This window comes from Panicum virgatum, chromosome 7K, assembly GCF_016808335.1.
Source record: "Panicum virgatum strain AP13 chromosome 7K, P.virgatum_v5, whole genome shotgun sequence".
NCBI classification, from domain to species: Eukaryota; Viridiplantae; Streptophyta; class Magnoliopsida; order Poales; family Poaceae; genus Panicum; species Panicum virgatum.
Window position 1 is genome coordinate 40,726,017 of NC_053142.1, and position 23,050 is coordinate 40,749,066.

General features: G+C 43.2%; 3 protein-coding genes across 4 annotated transcripts; 1 reads left to right on the top strand and 2 right to left on the bottom strand.

Moving 5' to 3' along the window:
• The first annotated feature begins 818 nt into the window (after nucleotides 1-818).
• LOC120640256 (putative non-inhibitory serpin-10) lies at nucleotides 819-2,146 on the top strand. Its single transcript, XM_039916111.1, has one exon. It carries the CDS (start codon nucleotides 819-821, stop codon nucleotides 1,965-1,967), a length of 1,149 nt encoding a protein of 382 aa, XP_039772045.1. The 3' UTR covers nucleotides 1,968-2,146.
• Nucleotides 2,147-7,338: 5,192 nt separating this feature from the next.
• Nucleotides 7,339-8,571, bottom strand: LOC120641351 (heavy metal-associated isoprenylated plant protein 39-like). Of its 2 annotated transcripts, none has more exons than XM_039917424.1 (3): nucleotides 8,417-8,540; nucleotides 8,211-8,292; nucleotides 7,339-7,959 (listed from the first exon to the last, which is right to left on the bottom strand). In XM_039917424.1, exons 1-3 carry the CDS (start codon nucleotides 8,426-8,428, stop codon nucleotides 7,790-7,792), a joined length of 264 nt encoding a protein of 87 aa, XP_039773358.1. In that variant the 5' UTR covers nucleotides 8,429-8,540; the 3' UTR covers nucleotides 7,339-7,789. The 2 variants fall into 2 exon arrangements, with proteins under 2 accessions (XP_039773358.1, XP_039773359.1); XM_039917425.1 differs by having other exon boundaries at nucleotides 7,340-7,959; nucleotides 8,211-8,289; nucleotides 8,417-8,571.
• A 4,925-nt stretch (nucleotides 8,572-13,496) lies between these two features.
• LOC120640257 lies at nucleotides 13,497-14,600 on the bottom strand. The gene has a single exon (XM_039916112.1). The coding sequence runs from the start codon at nucleotides 14,598-14,600 to the stop codon at nucleotides 13,497-13,499; it is 1,104 nt and encodes a 367-aa protein (XP_039772046.1).
• Nucleotides 14,601-23,050: the final 8,450 nt, after the last annotated feature.

Sequence of the window (23,050 nt, forward strand, 5' to 3'; positions counted from 1 at the left end):
AATTACTTTTTATGTGTTGAATTTGGAAATTTGAAAACAATATTGTAAATTTGTCTCCAACTTATTTTAATATAAAATTGTAGTTTTGCTATGTTTTATACATATTTTTTTAACAAAAAATAGTAGTTCAAAAAATCACTAGTTTGGAAATAAAACGAGGGTTTCTATTCCAATAATATTTTATAAAAAGCAAAAAGATTACAATATTTGAAAACTATTTGTCATTACTATGGAATGTATAAACTAGCAATAATTCATTCCGTTAGACTCCAAACTATTTGAATTAATTCAGGCAAACCAAGCATTGTAAAGGTGATAAGCGGAGACTATATCTACCCATGTGTACCCCGAGCGGGCATACACTTCGATAATTGAACGTGCCCATGTGTACATGTACTATTCCGCGCTACATTCATTCCAGGTTTACCCTTCATTCTAAGTTTTGCTGCATATATGTAATGCATTTTATTTATTTTTTTTCAAAACGTTACTGCGATATGAAGCCTTGTGTATGTGACGGTTTGGCGCATGGCTAGCATAATATGAGCACTGGGCTGCCTAAATTAGCGAACACGTTGAACACGGCATTCTGTAATCCGTGTCCACTACTTCGAACTTGGATTTCTAAGGCGGTTCCCACACGCGCTCCCGTCTATAAATATAGCCCGAGGGCCTCCTCCCTGCCTCCCTCTTTAGTCTTTGCCACAACCCAAACACCTTCAGGTTTTAATCGCACGCAACCTTTGGCCCAGCAAACCATACGTGAGTTCTCCGCTCCCGCCATGGACCAGTGCTTGCGGGTCGCTTGGTTACCCGGCATGGAGGCGATCGCCAAGCAGTCCAACTTCCTCTTCTCCCCCATGTCCATCCGGGCCGGGCTCGCGCTGCTCGCCGCGGGCACGCACGGTCCGACGCTGCGCCAGCTGCTCACGTTCCTGGGTTCCGAGGACACGCACCACCTCGACGAGGCCAGCGCGAGGCTCCTCGCCAACGTGGGCGCGTGGCCGCAGCTCTCGTTCGCCGCCGCCATCTTCGTGGACCGCTCGCTCAACCTCACGCCGGAGTTCGCGTCCTCCGCCGCTTCCGCGCATCAGGCCGCGGCACGGTCCGTCGACTTCGAGAACCGGCCCGCGGCGGCGCTCGCCGAGGTGAACGCTTTCATCGCGCAGGCCACGGCGGGGCGTCTGCGCAACGTCCTCCCCGAGGGCGCCGTCGGCGGCGGCACCACCAAGGTCGTCCTCGCCAACGGCCTGCACTTCAAGGCGACGTGGGCGCGGAGGTTCGACCCGTCGAACACCGTCCGCCGCCACTTCCTCCGCCGCGACGGCAGCCCACCCGTGCGGGTGCCGTTCCTGTCGGACGCCGGCAGGCACTACGCCGAGAGCTTCGACGCCCCGGGCCTGGGGTTCAAGGTCCTCCAGCTCTTCTACAAGATGGTGGGGCGCGACGGCAGGCTGGACTTCGGGGCGCCGTGCTTCTCGATGCTCGTCTTCCTCCCGCACAGGCGCGACGGGCTCGCCTACCTCCTTCGCCTGGCCGTCACCCAGCCGGACTTCGTCATGCGGTGCGTGCCCCGGCGCCAGCAGCTCGTCTGCCCGTGCATGGTCCCCAAGTTCAGGTTCTCCTGCAAGTTCGATGCGCGGAACGCGCTCCGCCAGCTCGGGCTGTCGGCGCCGTTCGACAAGGACGTCGCCGACCTGTCCGGGATGGTGTCGAACATGCCGCCCGAGGGGCTGTACGTGTCGGCCGTGCGGCAGGCGTGCGCCGTGGAGGTCGACGAGGAAGGCACGACGGCAGTTGCAGCGACGTACTCCGCTTCAAGCCCAACCTACAGCCCTCCGGCGAAACCCCCGCCGCCGCCGATGAGCTTCGTGGCGGAGCACCCGTTCATGTTCGCGATCGTCGAGTACGAGAAGGCCGAGGTCTTGTTCCTAGGCCACGTCATGGACCCTTCAAAGAAGGATTGAATCGGATCAGGCGCAGTTTCATGGTTTGGGCTTCCTCAATAACGAGTCCGTCAAACAAAGATGACGCTAGTTGGGCTAAGGCCTCATTTTGACCGTCTTTGTGCCATAAGCCCATAATACGTTGAGATATTTGCAGAATTTGTATTGTTATACAAGGAGATACTCAAAGTATACTTTGAGATTGTTACCCAATCATTCTAGAAAAGAAAATGATTGGTAACCAAGTAACTAAATATGATACCAGGATCAAATCATTTCACCTCCTCAGTTTTAATTAGCAGTAGCTTAAGGGGGCGAAGCCGACTTCACCCCCGGCCCTTTCTAGTTCATTAATTTTCCATCTCGGTCATTCTAGTTTCATGCTACAGCTAGCTATCAATAGGGTTATACGGTACTCCTACAGTGATGGATAATACCCGCACCAGATGAAGCCGGAGCTGGCCGAAGCCGTGCTAAACGCGGCCTAACTCTACTGGCAGTGCAGTCCAAGAACCTAGAAGTGGCTCATTATTCCTCTTCTTCTTCTTCTTCCTTGCACAAATACACTTCATTTATAACACACGCGCATATACCCAGATGAGAGACTGTGTACACCAGCACACTACATTACTAGTAAGCAAAACCTAATTAAGTTCAGCCATGTGTATGTTCATCCTAAAAGGAGAATCAGGGGTATCCATGGAGGATAAATTAAAATGCAACAAGAAAAGATATATATGTACGACGAGGCTATAATACAACAAGTTGCATTCTCTTAGACCAAACATGCAAGTCATATCTTCTGAGATCATTGAAAAAACTTCTTTAGGAAAAAGTGAAGACCAAACCAACCACACACTAACCTAGTTGTAAACTCACAATTAGCAAAATTATTTACACTGACATTCATTTGGTACATCTATACTAAATAAAACTATTGTGTACCGTATCACAAGAAAAGATATGCATATATTACAAGATTTGAAATGTTCATTATCATTTATGGTGCAGTAACTCATCAATATAACACACACACGCGTGCGCGCGCACACACACACGCACGAGGCTAAAATGCAACAAAGTGCATTCTCTGTACAAAATGCACCCACCCTGCAGTTACAACCGAGAGACTATATCAATTGCAACTTGGAGAATAGATCAATTGCTACTGGACGGAACTGATTGCAACTAAACCAGTTGCAACGGGACGTGAAATAGTTACAACCGGATGCGAACCAATTACAACTGGACGCGAATCGGTTGCAACTCAAACCGACCCAGTTGCAACTAGAACTGTCGCAGTTGCAACTGACAGGGTGGGTGCATTCTCTGTGCAAAATGCACCCGGATGCATTATAACAATGTGTATGTGTTAGTAAATCATACTATTTTGCACAAAGTATCTGTAAGTCAAGTCGTCTCTAATAAATTCCAACCAATTATGCGAATGCGAGATTTTAATATTTAGGGTCCGGTTTTTGATTGATGTGGGCACTGCACCAATACACTCACTCCAACCCGTCCCAACCCGTCCTCCTCGCTCTATCTATTATTTTAATACAATAGTGTTAAAAGAAGCCACCACATTCGCCGAGAGGAGCTCGAAATTCCCACATTAATTAAAAAAAAGAAGAATTTACACCATTGGATTTTATGAAGATCTAACGGCCTAGACTAGCTCAAAAGTCCATGTCAAATACGACTAATAAATATATAATTTCGAAATATAACAATAAAAGAACTAGGACCGGATCAAAGAGTCCTTGCCGAATACTATTATTTAAATAGCTAAATTTGGAAACAGAAAATAAGAAAAATAGGACTTGATTCATACGGCCTAAACTTGCAAGACTTGCATATGCCCGTTTTTGAAGTATATAAACAATGAAGCATGCAGGTCGCAATCAGTGCGACCCTGCACTCTGAAGCAAGCGTTAGAAATCATTATTGGTCGTAGAACAAATCAAGGTCTGGAGCTATCTAAATTTGGTACACTGATAGTAATCTCCACATAGTTTAAGGGAAGAGTAAGGCTTTGGATTTCGCCAAGACACTAAATCCAAAAAAAAGATAACACATATACATAGTGAATATGAACTCTAAAATATTAGATTTTGAATGGATGAAAATAAACATTCAGTTGATACTTTCGAGATTCACAACACCATGTATTCAGAGAGGGCATCACAAGATTTGTTTTTTACAGATAAAGAGAGCGCTTTATTAGCTAGACAGTATGGAGGTCATATCATTTAATTTTGATCAGGTCGAGAACACCATGTATTCAGAATGAGAGGGCATCACAAGTTTTTTTTTAGACAAAGAGAGAGCTTTATTAGCTAGACGTATAGAGGTCACATCATGTTTGATCGATTTTTTTTTAATGGACGAGTGTGCCTATTTCATTGATAAAGAAAGAGAGTACATACGGAGCCGGAAGGGTAAGAAAAGTAACAAGTACCGCCCCAGCTAGAGCCCAAGCGCCTGCCTCGAGCTTAATTTTTGCCAGCAGACCTGGAGCTGACGTCTCTTGCATTGCTTTCTAAAAACTCTTGCATTTCATTCACGCCTAATCTTCCATATTACAAGGAGAGAAAGATATCTGATTCCTTTGCAGGGCACGTATTCCCACGTATTTGTGGGGCACGCCAAATCTCGCAGTAACATGTTTGATCGATCGGGTCGAGAACACACGCAAGCATCTAGCCTTGAATGCATGTTTCGTTTGGCTAATATACTGCTGGATTTTATGAAGATCTAATAGTCTAAACTAACTCAAAAATTCATATCAAATACTATTACTAAATAACTAATTTCAAAATTAAAAATAGAGAAACTTAGGATGTGACCAAAGAGTCCATACCAAATATGATTGTTAAATAAATAAATTTCAAATAAAAAATTCTAGATGCCCAAGATGGGGAGCAATATTATAAGATGACACATACAATATTCATATATATTATAGCTCATTGTTCTAAATAGATAGAAGGAATAGCATCAGTGCTAGCTACCTCTATTAGAAGCCATAGATGGCAGTGCCAAACAATAGAATAGAGGAGGTGACCCTCCCAACCGAAGCCCCAAGATGTCGAAGGTGTGGGATGTGCCTGGCCGGTTAGTTTGTGGATGGTTTGAGATACGTGCAAGGGAATCAGATCAGAAACACATGTAGGTTCAATATTTGTGTTAAGTGCAATCTCACATTTTTAGTGTGCAATCATATTTGAAATGTAGTGCACGGGAGCAGATACATGGTATTTTACGTAATAAGTAGCACAATAAGAAGGTAAAAGAATATGTGGTGCTACAATATGGCAAAAATAAGCTCGGATAAATAACAAATTTCATACTGTTACGGTATTACCACTACTGGTACAATTTTCTTTTTCTTCTTTTGTAATAAATCAACCATTGTCTCAATTACATATTTGTGCGGTTTGCTTGAGTAGTTGTCTGGCACTGCAGAGTATAACAACTACGTAACAACTATTACCACTTTCTAGCATTTGAATTTTTTCTATGATCTTAATTTGAAAAGTGTTAGAAAGATGCATGCTTGTACTTTTTATCAAGTTATAAATAAATAAATATGAATTACTGCAGTCAGTCATCATGTATGGAAATCTAAGTAGTGGTTTGACTATAACATTCATCGAGTCTTGCATGTCCTTCATTATATGTTTATATATCAAACACTAGAACCTTTGACGATAACGCAAGTAACCCTGATGATTATTAGCCCGAGTTTGTTTGCTGGGCTTCTCTAACAACTTTTGATAAAGTTCTACCAAATACATAAAATAAAATGGCTTCATCGAAGAAAACCAAATGAAATTCCAGAATGGCTTACAACAGAGAGGAGGAGAAAAAATAGCTTCCGGTTTCTCCTTACTTTTAAATTTGTAAAGTATTCTCAGAATTACCATATTACCATTAAAAAATTGATTTGGTAAATATTTTTAGACAACAATTTCAACTTAAAAAAATGATTTCACCATTGAAACCAAAACTAATGCAATCTTAGAAAGAGTTGAGGTCCAACCAGACAAGTCATTAGTGTGCAATTTAGGGAGCGTGCTAACAACTAAAAAAACCATTGGCATGGCCATGAGGAAGCACAATTTAATAGCATTAATTTACAGAAATAAAAACTATGAGTAAAATAAAGTAGAGAAAAAACTTAACACAAGTCAGATTTTGAGAGTGATGACGGCCATAGAGAACGGTGAATATAAAGGAGAAGATTGTACCCTGCCACCTGCAATACTAAATTTGTAGAGCCCGTATATGGTATGTGATCGAGAAAAGATACATCAGCCATAGGACAATATAAGTGCATGTATGCATAAATTTTAAGGAATTGGAGATGAAAAAAAACTAGCTACCCCGCGCAAATAGCGCGGGCCACCTTCCTAGTTACATAATACAGCAGATTTTGACCAATCCAAACACACTCCACATCAAAATACACCCCATAAAATTCATTTCAACCCACCCTACTAGCAGCCCTAGTGTTAACCGTGGCTAGCCTTTTTTTGGTCGTAAAAAGAGAAGGACCAAAATATTCTTCGCGGTCCTAGTATAGACAAGAAAGTAATAAAGGGGAAAGCTATATGTGCTGAGATCAATGGCCTCAAGCAAAGCATACTGCAGCGTGGCACGAAAGCAAATGTCGGCGCGTGCCTTGTTTCAGCATCAATTAATCGGTCATCGGATCAGAGCAGGCGTGTCCAATGACGAGGAGATGGAGCGGCGCATCGTGAGATGCTGCTCTTCCTCTAATCCTACTCCATCTCTAATAAGCATCAGACACCTAGTAATAACATGACGAAGGTTATGCATGCATGCCTTCTCATGTATGTTACGCCCTCTTGGCGTTGCTCACCCTCCTTTGCTCATGCATGGTCGCCGCCGGGGTGGGAAGAAGATCGCGGAAGCAAATTAAAGCAAGCTAGCTAGCTGCTGTTAGACATCCTGAGAAAGAGGGGGAGACACATACCCTGCTAGGGACACGATCATGGCTGGGATGGCGCAGGGCGCCGTGACCTCGCTGCTGGGACGGCTGACGTCGGTCCTGGTAGCCGAGGCACAGCTGCTGCGCCGCGTCCTGGTACCCTTCCAATGAGGCTTGAATCGGCTCCGCCGCAGTTTCATGGTTTGGGCTTCCTCAAAAACGAGTCAAACAAAGATGAGGCTAGTTGGGCTGTGCCTTTCAGGCCTCATTTTGACCCTCTTTGTGCCATAAGCCCATAATACGTTGAGATGTTTGCAGCATTTGTATTGTTATTATACAAGGAGATACTCAAAGTATACTTTGAGATTTTTTACCTCAATCATTCTAGAAAAGAAAATGATTGGTAACCAAGTAATAAAATATGGTACCAGGATCAAATCATTTCACCTCCTCAATTTTAATTAGCAGTAGCTTAAGGGGGTGAAGCCGACTTCACCCCCTTGCTAGTTCATTTTCCGCATTGGTTTCCGTTCCAGCTTGATACTACAGCTATCAACAGAGTTATACAATACTCCTATAGTGATCGACAATACCCGCACCAGATGAAGCCGGAGCTGGCCGAAGCCGTGCCAAACGTGGCTTAACTCTACTGGCAGATGCAGTCCATGAACCTAGAAGTGGCTCATTATTCCTCTTCTTCTTCTTCCTTGCACAAGTGCACTTAATTTATAACCATACACTTGCATATACCCAGCCAGATGAGAGACTGTGTACACCAACACACTACATTACTAGTAAGCAAAACCTAATTAAGTTCTGCCATGCATGTTCATCCTAAAAGGAGAATCAGGGGCATCCAAGGAGGTGCCAGGGACGAAGCCGCTTATCACTTCTTTCCCCCTTTCTTGTCATCCTTCTTCTCATCCTTTGCCGGGCCAATCGAGACTATGTCTATCCTCCCGAACTTCTTCAACTTCTTGGCGATCTCAACGGGGTCCATGTCACCGATTACAGTCATCTTCTGCTCTTTGTGATCAGCGCCTATCGAATCGATTCCTGTTTTTCAAGATAATATAAATCAGTAGAAAAAAGAAGAGGAAGAAAGAATCCTGCATATATGCTCATTCATATAGCATCAGATGCCCATTTCGGAACAGAGAAACCATTGCTCGCTGAAAAAAAGATAACAACCGAAGCGACGACGATGGAGGTGACAGAGATCACATCGCAGCAGTTGCAGCTAGCAACCTCCCCTTACCGTACCGTAGATATCTGCAGCAGTTTCGATAGCCAAATTCTCCCCTTACCGTAGATATCCGCAACAGTTTCCATTGCCTTCTGCTTCACCTTCTCATCGCTCATGGAGGAGACCTTCAAGACCACCTTCTGCTGCCATGGAAACAGGCAAACAGCCAAGGAAACGATTAGGAGTTTAAATTAGAACCCTATCAAGGAACAGTTTGGAAGCAGAGAATGAAACGTGCGACGAGCTGGAAACGAACTAGAGCCACACCTGCGCCGGCATCCTGGTGGAGTAAGGACGATGACTGCTTGAATTTTTTTTGTCGAACTCTGCAATGAGCCCGTCCGTCCCGGGAGATATATATAGACACTCCACCAGTGTACACGTCGACCTCTCTTCTTTATTTTTCTCGCGATGGCGCGGTGGGTCCGAGCCGAAGGCATCTGCTCACCACTGTCCACCGACGAGCGATGCGTGGAATGAGAACAATATAGCTAGTGTGGCCGTGTCAATGGCGGCGGCTCGGACCGGTCACCAATCGCTTCTTACATGTTTTTTTTTTTTTGCCTGTTAGCTTCGTCCCCCAGATGAGGTCAGGTAAAGTTTGGCTGATTGGGTGAGTCTGGTGACTGCTCGCTTCCTACCGCAACGAACCGAAGGTAAGGCAGACGAACAGGAGCAGCAGACGCAGCTAACCAAGAAGCGACGTGCAACTACTTTTGCTATCCTGTTGACATGCTGCTAGCTTAGCGTGCATGGATAAAGAGTCACGGTGACGTTCTCCATGGTGCAAATCGCGGAAACGGTTCCTCCTGCATCCGTCCCCCTGGTGATGATAGGTGACTAACACGTGGACCCGGTCCCACGCATCAGTGTTCAGGGCGGACGTCCGTGTTAAGATGTAGATGTCGTTGCCAATCCCCCGATCCGCGTTCCCTTCTCGGCGGCAGATGAGACGTGGAGATGTAGAAGACCCGTCTCCCTTCCCAATCTCGAGCACATGAAGAACACAGGAGAAACAAATGTGGGTGGAACTGATCTCTTATTCAATAATGATAGGTACATGTTCCATTATATAGAGTCAACCCTTCTAGGGCATATTCGGTATAAGCCCATTATTATCCCCAACCTAGGGATATCTTAACACTCCCTCTTAGGCGAATACCGCGACTAGCATATGCCTCGTTAAAAACTCCTTCCAAAAACCCAATGCAAAAAATGGAATGGAGAAAAGAGTACACCGTAGCTGCTTAATGTATTACACTTGTTGCCTCATTAAAAACCTTATATGAGAAACTTCTGGAAAACTCATAAAGGAAAAGAGTGCAATTAACATCTTCAGGATGTATTATAATCTTCTGGATTATATCTAATAGGATCTTCAGGACCCAAAAGCAATAGCAAATATTCAGGGGCGGACTCCCCCTGAACACTGCAAGTCTTTCAAAAATCTCATTCCAATTCCTCGAACAAATTTTCTAAATGTAGTAGCAGGAAGAGATTTAGTAAACAAATCTGTCATATTGTCACATGACCTAGCTTGCAATATTTTTACCTCACCCTGCTTCTGGAGATCATGAGGATAGAAATATTTAGGAGCTATATGCTTTGTTAAATTATTCTTTACATAACCTGTTTGCATTTGTGTAACACATACTGCATTATGTTCGTAGATAATAGTGGGAGTATCGACAATATTAAGGCCACACGACTTCTGGATGTGCTTAATCATACGCCGTAGCCAAACGCACTCACGTGTGGCTTCATATAGAGCTATAATTTCTGAATGATTTGATGGCGTTGCTACCAAGGTCTGTTTAGACGACCGCCATGAGATAGCTGTACCACCACAGAGAAACACGAAACCAGTTTGAGATCTAGCATTATGGGGATTTGATAGATATCCAGCATCTGCATAGCCCACCATGGTCAAACCATTTTTCTTCGGGAAAAATAGACCAAGATCAAGAGTACCCTTGAGGTACCTCAATATAGTTTTGACACCAACCCAATGCCGTCTAGTAGGGGTTGCACTAAATCTTGCTAGCAAATTTACCACAAATGCGATATCAGGTCGTGTGCAGTTCGCAAGGTACATAAGTGCCCCAATAGCACTCAAATAGGGAACTTCAGGTCCCAACACATCCTCATTTTCACTCTTTGGTCTAAATGGGTCTTTGTCTATGTCGAGTGATCTCACGACCATGGGGGTGGTCACAGGATGCGCTTTCATCATATTAAATCTCTCAAAAACCTTTTTTTATAGGTCGACTAGTGTATTAAAATTCCTTCAGAGAGATGCTTGATTTGCAGGCCTAAACAAAATCAAGTTTTACCCATATCTTTCATCTCAAGCTCCGTCTTGAGATAGGCACTCGCCTCCTCAATGTCCTCTGTGGGGCCAATGATATTCAGATTATCGACATAGACTGAGATGATACAGAATCCTTTCTGGGATTTTCTAATAAATACACAGGGACAATCCTCGTTATTTATGTAACCTCTCTTCAGGAGAAATTCACTTAGCCGGTTGTACCACATCCGACCAGACTGTTTCAGCTCATACAGCGCCCTCTGCAACTTAATGCTGTGCATGTTGCGATTTTCCTTAGAATCCGGAATTTTCAGTCCATCCGCGTATGTATATGTGTGTGTGTGTTTATATATATATATATATATATATATATATATATATATATATATATATATATATATATATATATATATATATATATATATATATATATATATATAAGTCCAGTGACTCGTATAAATACGCGGTCACAACATCAACTGCATGTTTAGATTTAATCCTGCTGTCATTGAGATTAAATATCGGAATGTTATGCCACTTATTACAGGAGAGTATGTTTCATCATAATCGATGTCGGATCTCTGCGTGAACTCTTGTGCTACAAGCCTCACTTTATATCTCACCACCACATTATTCTCATCCCTTTTACGAACGAATACCCATTTGTATCCAACATGGAATACTTTGGGGGCGTCGGGGCGACAGGCCCGAATACTTGCCTCTTTTTAAGCGAGCGCAATTCTGTCTCTATCGCTTCTTTCCATTTGACCCAATCTGAGCGCTTCCGGCACTCTGCCATGGACTTTGGTTCAGGATTCTCATCAATTACAGCAGCGATTTTAGAGACAAAATTTATGTCGACAACTGTAGTCTTTCTATTATATAAATCTCTCGACTCAACATAGTTTGTGGTAATTTCTTCATTTGCATCATCCAGCTCATTTTGATTTCCCGTATTATTCGAGTATGGTTGTTCCGATGCCCTTGTGCTATCTGTTATATTTGTGCGCACTAGTGCACTAGGGCCTTCGCCTTCGGGGCATGTCACTTCTGGGACTACTAATTGGGAGTGCAATGCTTGTACTCTGGTGTTCTGCTTTTGCGGACGTCTCCGCGACGCATCAACCGAGTCATCCGGTTCTCTCCCCTTTTTCCTAGGATTGGGGACTCGAGTAGAATCCATGCCCTCCATGGGTATCTCTACTCTCTCCGGTGCATTAGCCGCAGGAATATGCGATTTTGACACTCCTCTTATATCAGTAAAAGCATCTGGTAAGTTATTTGCCAATTGTTGCAGATTTATTATTCTCTGAACTTCAAGTTCAGTATCTTTAGTGCGTGGATCGATGGAATGAAAACCCGTGTCATTCCATTCTATTCCTCCCCCTAATGCCGGAAAATGATCTCCATCGAAGATACTATCAGCGTACCGAGCCGTAAATAGGTCCCTAGTTTTCGGCTCCAAATATTTGATTATGGACGGAGTTTCATAACCAACATAAACCCCCAACTTCCGGTGAGGTCCCATAGATGTACGCTGGGGTGGTGATATCGGCACATATACAGCACAGCCGAATTTTCACATATGGGAAATCATTGGTTGTTGTCCACGCACTAATTGGTGAGGGGAAGCAGAGTGATATGCAGAGGGTCTATATTGGATTAAGGCAGTAGCATACAGCACTGCATGGTCCCAACAACTGGTGGGGAGGTTGCTATTCAGCAAAAGTGGCCTGGCAATTAATTTAATTCTTTTGATTAGGGACTCGGCAAGCCCATTCTGAGTGTGGACATGGGTACAGAATGCTCTACATCAATGCCCAATGCTAAACAATAGTCATTAAATGCTTTTGAGGTGAACTCGCCAGCATTGTCCATCCGAATTGACTTAATGTGATTCTTCGGGAAATTAGCACGCAAACGGATGATTTGAGCAATGAATTTAGGAAAAGCATGATTCTGCGTAGACAACAGGCATACCTGGCTCCACTTTGTAGAAGCGTCTATAAGAACCATGAAATATCTAAAGGGTCCCGACAAAGGATTTATTGGACCACAGATATCACCTTGAATTCTCTCCAGGAAACCCAATGACTCAGATTTTACTTTTAGGTAAGAAGGTTTTGTGATCAGTTTTCCTTGTGCACAGGCAGTGCACAAAAAATCTTCTGGTTTAGTAAACTGACTCGTTTTAATGCCATGGCCAATAGAGCTATTTATAATTTTTCGCATCATGCCTAATCCAGGGTGACCATGCCTTTCATGCCAGATCCTAAAGGATTCTGGATTTTTAAATATAGTTGACATCGCAACATATTCTAGAGGGGGCTTAATTTTTGTGTAGTACAGTCCAGAGGAGGTGCCAAGTGCTTGCTCGACCACTTTTATTTGGGTGTTTTCAGACTATTATATTGAGGTATTCAGTACCTCTTTCACATGCAGTGGTAATATGATAGCCACTACGACGGATGTCTTTAAATGTAAGGAGATTACTCTCAACTCCTTGATATAGGAAAGCTTCATCTATAAAAATCCTAGTATCATTTGGGAGGACCACAACAGCTCGACCGGAGCCAATGATGCGGCCATTGCTTCCGGCAATCGTGAGAACATTTTCAGTTCGTTTCTGTAATGTCTGAAAATATTTTGTATCTCTCAATATTGAGTTTGCGACTAGGCAATAATCCTCTTCTTCAGGCTCCATAGGACCAGTACGTCACCTCTCTTGTTCTATTAAAATAATTGATTTAATTCACCCATGCCGTAATGATCAGAGCACTTGGGAATGCATGTGTACAGGGAAAAAATGCATAGAAATAAACAAATCAATGCATGTATCGAACAAGATAAGGCCACAAATTTAACCACAACGAACTAAGATATAATATTTAAATGCTAATGTTGGACCAAAGCAAATAATCCAGTTTGCTCAGCTGGAGCATTATTACATCACGCCAAAGTTCTTCAGGAAATAAATCAAACTGACTAATGAGACCAAATTAAAATAATCTAAGCAAATGACTCATGACACAGGGACTACTCCATGTCCCCATAGTCATCGTCGAGGGTGTCCTCTTCATCGAGGTTGTAATCATCGTCGCCATCCTGGGTAGCTGGAGTGGCATCAGTTGGATCAACATCCATAGCAGCAGAAGTATCATCTATCTTCTGGATAGATTGGGGTAGCACCGCAACGTGCTCTCCAGTCACGGCATCAACAGGTGCCTGAACAAAATGAGCCTCTGCATTTTGACGCTTCTTCCAATCCTGATACATCTGGATCAGGTGTGGTTCAGTCCTACATTGGCGAGACCAATGGTTCATTGATCCACAACGGAAGCAACCCTTGTTTGGATGCTCACTCATATTTCCATCACCTTTCTGGCCATTCTGGGCCTTACCTTTTTCTTGGCCGCGAGGCTTCTGGCCTCTATTAAATTGCTTCTTAAACTTCCCCTCATTATGACCTTGCTTCTTGCTGTGCATGCCTTTCTTGTAAAAGGTCTTATTCTTCTTGTGAAAACTTGCATGTGCTTCAGGCAATGCATTTGAGCCAACAGGGCGCATATTAAAAATTTTCATCAAGAGCTCATTTTGAGTCTCGGCAGCAAGAAGGACATTAATAAGTTCAGAATACTTTCTGTACCTATTATTACGGTACTGCTCCTGGAGCATCATATTTGAAGGGTGGAAGGTCTCGAGAGTCTTCTCAATCATCTCGGCATCTGTGACTCTCTGCCCACAGAAGCGAAGCTGGCCAACAATACGGTGAAGTGCAGAGTTGTAGGCCTCCACAGTCTTGAAGTCGAGGAAGCGCAATTGTGACCAATCACGCCTGGCCTGAGGGAGGACCACTGTCTTTTGCTTGCCAAAACGCTCCTCGAGCGCTAGCCACAGCGTAAGCGAGTCACGCACCTCAAGATACTCCTGCTTGAGGTCTTTGTGGATATGGTGCCTCAGGAAAATAGAAGCTTTGGCAATCTCATGCGCTGGGACTGCAGGTGCACCATCCGCACGTGGAGTGATTGTATAAATCAACTGCATAGCTGCCAAGTGGAACTGACAATCCACAACCCAGGTCTGGTAGTTCTTACCATTCAACATGAGGCAATCGAACTGCCTTGCCGCGACGTCACCCATTGCCTAAGATCATGTAACATACTTCAGGTAAGTACACATGAATATAGCTTAGATAAATCAGTTTGATATGGTCGGATGTAATTTCCTAGTTTTTCCATGCATTCAACGATCATAGCAAGATATATATATATATATATATATATATATATATATATATATATATATATATATACATAAAACAAAGAGACAACCAGCCACAAACATTATGAGTCACCTAAACGCGCTCATCGGGGCACAGATCACATAGGCGCACGCAGTAGATAAACCTTATCGGCAAGCTAGCAATGAGTGCAGGTGTCGGCGTACGGTGACACATCTGTGCATGCAAGTATGTGGTGGCAAGCACATACTTGGCTAGCAGCGCTCAGTAGCGCCTCCTGCCTGCCGGCCGGGGTTCAATCCCTGCTGGAGACGGATTTTCCGGCAGGCAGTGCAGGGGTAAAAAAATCCTCCTCATTGTGCTGGTCGCAAGACATGGTCTTTGTGGGCATGGACCAGGGTTTGGGGGATTTTTCTGCGATCGGAAAAGCCGTGGTCGCTTCCTCTTAATGAAATACGGTGGGGTCGTTTCACCCCCCGGCCGCGTTTTTTAGCACATACGACTTCGGGTAGAACTGTGCTAGGATAAAAAAAATACACCGGCGTATGCATAGGTTCCAATCTATGCAATGGGTTAGCCAGTGCCGCAAACCAGTTTATCAGGAAAAAAAACTGAGTAACACTAGTCATGGAATCAATCCATGGATTGAAGATCTATACTAGTTTGCTGATCACAAAAGCTAATTAAACATGCTAGCTTGCTAGATAAAGGATCATGCTAGCAAGGTCGCCGGTGTTCACGCAGGGGCCCAAGAGGCATGCATGTTGGGATGGCCGGCACCGTGATTATTCACTCTATTTTTATTTTCAAGGCGTCGCCTAGGCGACAAGGCGGTGGCGGCTCGCCTTGCTTAAGGTCTCGCCTTAGCCCGCCTAGGCGTCGCCTAGGCGATAAGGCGGTGGTGGATCGCCTCGCCTCTCCTTACCGCTTTAAAAACATAGATTATTCATGCCGCCAGCATACACATGTCATGCGGTGGGTTAGCCGGCGGCTGCCGCATACACGGCTCGTTCCTTGGTTTGCAGATGAAAAAAATGCCACCAGGAAACAAATATATCTACTAATAGAACAAAGCCATAGTAGATTGAATCTAGATTGAAGCAAAAACTGCTTACGAGAACTAACAGGGTTCTAAACCGTGCTGGATGAAACAAATCTAGGATTAAAGCAAAATGGATCTACACCGAACTGTATAGATCAGCAACGAAAACGGATCAGGGGCACTTTGGGGGGCGACATGGGGCGAGATTTGGAGGACAATGATTGAATCAGATTGGTGGCCGAGGTGCTGATTTTCAAGGTTATGGGAGTCGATTTAACCACAACTTCAGAGATGGCAGGGACAGATCGTTCAGAGGAGGAAGAGGACAGACCTCTCAATGGCAGCAAAAAGAGATGGGTAGGCAGGACTTCAACAATTCCAATAGGGGGCAACAGTTTGACCTCAGAAACAATTTGAATCAGGGGAGGGAGCAGCAAAACAGGGCGTTGGAAGACCAGAGGAAACGAGAGGCGGAAATGTTGGAGAGGGAACGCCAGACTAAGATGCAGGAGGATTTGAAACAGAAAGGGACTGTAATTCCAGAGGAAATAGTGCAATCTGGAGTAGCTGGAACAAATGGGGGAACTAATGCAGAAACAAGAAACTTAGGTAGGGAGGTTCATCCATCTCAGTTTGTAGGCAACTTGCAAAAACAAGAGAACAAATACTCTGATGCGGGGTGCAATAGATGTCGACTATTTGGGCATAAGTCTGATGAATGCAAAAAGCCAGTAATCTGTCCAAGATGTGGAAAAGAAGGCCATGTGCAGAGAGTGTGTACAGAGGTCATGCCCTAGGAATGGGTAGCTCCTTATTGTGGTCTAGCTGCGCAAGGACAAGGATTCCACCTGATACTGGATGGGGCCCAAGATTAGGGGGACAGAGATATGGCTAACTATGCTCTAATTACTGTCTTGAATGGTGAGGTAACTGCTAGGCAGATTGAACATGAGTTCAGAACTCAAGCAGGACCAACTTCGAGCTGGAGATGGTATGCAAAAAAGTTAACAGATACTATCTTCCAATTAAGGTTTCCTACAGCCAAAAAAGTAGAAGATCTATCCTACTTTATAGGCATGCATATGAGAACAAAACCTGAAGAGACTCTGAAAGTAGAGAAGTGGAAAGCTAATGCTGGTGCTAAATTTGGGATTGAATCTGCATGGTTTAGAATTTTGGGAGTTCCTGTTGAAAAAAGAACAATCAAGAAAGCTAGTTTGATTGCATCAATGGTTGGTGTGCCACTAGAAGTTGATGCAGCAAATCTCAAGAGGTGGGACTTCATCAGGGTGAAGATTGGCTGTAGAGACATTACCAAAGTCCCAGCCGTGGTAGAAGGCTTGCTGGATTTTCATTTCTATGATTTCACTTTTCAGAGGGAAAGTGCCACAAGAAGGTGTTACCAATGCTACTGGAAATAAGTGGACAAGAAATACTGACAGACCGTCGGGGGACATTCCTTCACCGAAGAAACCCAGGAGGGGTGAAGGCACATCTAAACAAGACAATGGAAGTGAGGCTGAGGATGATATGGCAGGCAACTCTAAAGGGAATGGTGCTCAGCAGAGGCAGAATACTCAGACTCAGCAGGAAGAGAGGGGAGAAGATGTCATTGACAAAACTGCCACTTCTATTAAGGGAAAACAACCACTTGCTGAGGAAGGAAAGCAAAATGCCGAGGAAAGTGAAGAGAGTGAAGACCAGGGGCTTTGTTTTTGATGATATTATTTCACCAGGTGGACAACATTTGAACTTTGGTTCATTTCAGAATATGGAAATCAAGAATCTATTCACAGTCAGGTTGAGAGAAAGTGTTTCTGCAACCATAAATGGGTACGGCTCCAACCTTTTCAACTCAAAGTATGATCCTCTAGCAGCTATTGAAGCTAAAAATGCTCTGAGAGGTTCCAAAACTCAGATAACTCTTGACCCTGACAAGTTTGAAAATGCTGTCTCAATCAATAGACAATAGGATAGCTCACAAGACTTTGGATGTGCAGAATGTGCCTAGTCCTGTTTGTGGAATTCAGGAGGCTCCTCTCCCATACATGTCGAGTCAAGAGGATATGCTGGTAGACATTGAAGCTGGAACTAAGACAGCCCAACAACAAGATGGTTGTGAACTAAGAGTAGATCTGCAACCTGAGGATAATGATACAGTACCTTTTGACTGGGGGAAAACCATGGAAGAAGAGGAGACAAGGGTTATTTCAGATAGTCCAATGGATAATGTTCCTGAAGATGATTTACCCATGAGAATCGAGGACCAGGAAGGAATGGATACAATGGTGACAGAGGAAGTGGAGGATAAGCAACAATCCGTGAGGCAGAGTAGCAGGATCAAGGCTCAAGGGCGAGCACACATGAAGATTTCTGACAAGGCGGAAGTTCTCCAAGCAAAGAAGAATCTGGAAGGTAATTCTCTGCAATTTAAGAACTCCTTTGTAGTTCTAGAAAATTCTGAATTATTGGCTAAATCTAATAAGATGGGTATCAACACTAAAAAATGGATTTAGAGTATTTTGATATTATGAAAGATTTAGAATTAGCTCGTGCTAACTTAGCTGAAAGATCTAAAGAAGAACTTCCTGCGGATTCTAATGCTAGTGCTGATAATGATCTCCCCTTTGAGGAGATGAAGTACATTACGTGGAAGTCTGACTCTTCAGATGAAGAGGGATTTAAAGTTGTGTCGACCAAGAAACACAGAAAAAACAGAGAAAAATCAGTTCCAGTAAGTGTAATAGAAATGTATGCTCCCAACCTGCTGATGGGATAGCTACATCTGATGGAGATATAGCCAAGACTCGCTCTGGTTATAATCTCAGGGGAAGAGTGGGGCCAAAAAAATATATATGATAGGCCTCCTTTGGAATTGTAGAGGTGTGTCCAAAAAGGGCATGAGTTCGGTGATGAAGGACTTACTGAGTGAGTATCAAGTTGACTTTGCTGGGTTCCAAGAAACCATTAAAAAGAAATATGATGATAAGTTCTTTAGGAGAATCGATCCATGCAATTGTTTTGCTTGGCATTGGTTGCCTGCTACTGGTTATTCAGGAGGCGTTCTTTGTGGTGTGAGATTAGAAAGATTTGATGTAATATCTTTTGTTTGTGGTCAATTCTCTCTGGTTGCCAATGTTTTGGATAAAAAAGAGAATAAGGAGTTGATGCTGGCAACGGTGTATGGGCCAGCTCAAGATGACAAGAAAGAACAGTTTTTAACTGAACTAGCTCAGATTTGCAATAATAAGAAATGTCCTATGCTCATTGGTGGTGATTTTAATATTTTGAGATTCAGCTCTGAAAAGAATAAGACTTTCCATAGCAATAAACACTCTAATCTTTTCAATTTTATCATTAACTCTTTTGAGCTAAGAGATCTTGCAATAAATGGGGGTAGATTTACTTGGAGTAACAATCAGGAGGATCCTATTCTGGAAAAACTTGACAGAGTTTTGATGAGTGAGGAGTGGGAGACTAATTTTCCCTTAACTACTTTAAGGAAGATTCCAAGATTTATGTCAGATCACAACCCTTTGCTGTTGTGTTCCGGACAAGAATCTGAAAAGAAAAAACATCCTTTCTGTTTTGAAACAGCTTGGTTGAAACATGAGGATTTCTTACCTAAAGTGGCTGAAATCTGGGGGGAAGGTGTGAGAGCTAAAGATGTTGCGGAAATGTGGAATATTAAATTAAAAAGGGTCAAAAAATTCCTTAAAGGTTGGGGTATGAGCTTGAAAGGACACTCTAAAAAATACAAGAATATTTTGCAAGAGGAGTTACTGAGACTTGAAACAGAGGAAGAGAATGGGCTTCTCCCATCTCACTTAATGGAAAGAAAAACATTCAATCAAACTGAGTTACTGAGACTGCTGGCCGAGGAAGAATTATATTGGCACAAGAGATCCAATTCAAAATGGTTGCTGGAGGGGGATAATAATACAGGTTTTTTCCATAGAATTGCGAATGGAAAAAAGAGGAAAAATCAAATTTTTAGTCTGGAGGGAGAGAATGGTATTATTAAGGAACAAGATCAGCTGCTTGAGCATGCTACACAGTACTACAAATCCCTTTTTGGTTCCACCTGTGATTCAGGAGTGGAACTAGATCCTGATTGTTTGGGAGCTCATGAAAAGATTTCTGATGCTGATAATAACAAGTTAAATGCTCCCTTTACTGAAAATGAGGTGAAAAGAGCTATATTTGATATGGAAAAAAATACAGCGCATGGCCCCGATCATATGCTTATCGAATTCTATCAGCATTGTTGGGAGATTATCAAGGGGGAGATCATGGCTATGTTTACTGAGTTCTATGACGGAAAATTGGACTTACAAAGAATCAACTATGGTACTATTACCTTATTACCGAAAACAAAAGAAGCCAACAAGATACAACAGTATAGGCCTATTTGCCTTCTCAATGTGTTGTACAAAATATTCACAAAAGTTTTGATGTGGAGACTGGAACCAATTATGAGGAAGATTATAAACAAATCCCAAAATGCTTTTATCAAGGGGAGAAACATTATGGATGGAATCATGAGCCTCCATGAGATTCTGCATGATACCAAGATAAGAGGAGAGAATGGGCTGGTTCTTAAGTTAGACTTTGAGAAAGCATATGACAAAATAAATTGGAATTTCTTAAAAAAGTGTTTTGAACAAAGAGGCTTTGGTAAGAGGTGGTGTGACTGGATTTGGGCTGTTATGACCAGTGGAACATTAAATGTCAAGGTGAATGACTCTCTTGGACACTACTTCATGTGTGGAAAAGGTGTGAGGCAGGGAGACCCGCTTTCTCCCTTGCTTTTTAATATGGCGGCTGATGTACTTGCAGAAATGATAAATTAGGCCCAAGGGAATAATCTCATAACTAGTTTGGCAACTGATTACGTTGAGCATGGAGTGGCGGTGTTACAGTATGCTGATGACACGATTCTGTATATTAAGGACGAAGTGGAAGTAGCTAGGAATACCAAACTGCTGTTTTATCTTTTTGAGGAAATGTCAGGCCTCAAAATTAATTTTGATAAAAGTGAAGTGGTTATGGTGATAGAAGATGACCAAAAAAACTTGCTATATGCTGAAATGTTCAACTGTGCGACTGGAAAATGGCCATTAAAGTACCTAGGAGTACCGGTTTCAGGGGCAAGATTGCATGTAGGGGACTGGAGGAACCTGGATGAGAAAATGATGAAAAGATTAGACGGATGGAAAGGGAATACCCTGTCCATAGGGGGAGAGCCACTTTGATTAATTTTTGTCTCAGCAGCATTCCTATCTATTGTATGTCGATGTATCTCATCCCAAAAACTGTGATCAAGAGCATGGATAAGACAAGGAAGAGATTCTTTTGGCAAGGGGGTGGAACAAAAAAGAAATACTATTTGGTGAAGTGGAGTAAGATTTGTATACCTAAGAAAAAGGGGGTCTGGGAATAAAAGATCTGCGGAAGTTAAACATTAGTCTTTTGATTAAATGGTGGTGGAAATTAGAGAATGGGGAGGGGCTTTGGCAAGATATTGTGAAGAAAAAATATATGAAAAATCTCTGTTTGCAACATTTGAAAAAGAAGCCCGGTAACTCCCCGGTTTGGAATGATCTCCTTAAAGTGAAAGATTTATATCTTCAAGGAAGGATCCTGGTAGTGGGAGATGGGCAGGGCACAGATTTCTGGCAAGACGCTTGGTGTGGTGCCATCCCTCTGAAGGAGAAATTCCCTGAGTTATTTACAATATGCAATAATAATTCCGTTACAGTTGAGGGGATAGCACAAAATGGGTGGAGGTTGTCCTTTAGAAGATGGCTGGATGTGACAATGCAAGAACAGTATAGGCAGCTGAGAGACATGATCTCTTCTTTAGCTTTGTCTCAAGAAAAAGACACCCCTAAGTGGTGTTGGGATGGTAGGGGGATTTACACAGTAAAATCAATGTATTCACATTTATGTGACTCGATTCCAAAAAAACAGCATGCAAATCTTTGGAAAGCAAAGTTACCTCTAAAAATTAAGATTTTTATGTGGCTGATAGAGAATGATGCAATCCTAACTAGGGATAATCTGGCCCGACGAGGGTGGCAGGGGGATAAGAGATGCAACTTTTGTCTTGAGAATGAATCGATTAATCATCTTTTCTTTGATTGTGCTATGGCGAGATACGTGTGGAGTTTGGTTGCTTATGTGGTGGGCGCAGATTGCAGGCCCTGCTCTCTTGACCAATTTTGGGTCTAGGCAAAATAGTTTCTCCCACGAGGAGGGAAATTTTGGTATCAAGGGCTAGCAGCAATTTGCTGGGCGCTGTGGAGATGAGAAATAAAATTCACTTTGAACAAAAAATTGTGAGATCTCCTACAGAGATCATCTGCTTAGCTTCTTCCTTTATCTCTTATTGGGCAGAATTGCAGCTGGAGGAAGACAAGAAGAAGCTGGATGCTGGCGCCGAGGCACTCAGGGAGACAGCGCTATCTTTCCACCCGCGAGAGGCACAAGCGGAAGATGCTGGGGTAGTTCTGATGCATTGATGGATCGGCTGGCATCTATCTTTAGCTTCCTAGTGGTGGTATCTTAGTTTTTGCTAAGTAGTCTTGCTTGAGTTGGTGTTTTTAGACGTTGGCCTCTGTTGCCGTGCTGATGTTGTTTTCTGAACTGGGAGTAGTTGGTGTTTGGTTGCTTCGCTGTTGGACCTTTTATGTCTTTTTTTCAGTAGAACTGCTGCTACGTTCGTGGGAAAGACTGTGTAATTTCGTTGCTTTAAGTAATGAAATTCGGGCAAGGCCCATGTTGGAAAAAAGCAACGAAAACAACCTAGAACTTATGCAGTTCAATGTCTTGCGGTAAACATGAACGCATCTATTAAACAAGTAAAAGGTCTACTGGCCACCAGAATTCATTCTACCGAGGAGAATTCGGTGGGGATCATGAATGACATACCTTGAGTGGTAGAGCTGCTGATAACGTGTTAAGATGTAGGTGTCGTTGCGAATTCCCCGATCCGCGTTCCCTTCTCGGCAGCAGATGAGATGTGGAGAAGATGTAGAAGACCCGTCTCCCTTCCCAATCCCGAGCACATGAAGAATACATGAGAGACAAATGTGGGTGGAACTGATCTCTTATTCAATAATGATAGGTATATGTTCCATTATATAGAGTCAACCCTTCTAGGGCATATTCGGTATAAGCCCATTATTATCCCCAACCCTAGGGATATCTTAACAGTCCGCAAATCGCCGGGAAATGGAAGAATTTAGTGGAAGCCGCATGCATCCGGCAATTTTTTTTCCGTCGTGCAGCTGAAACCTGCACAGC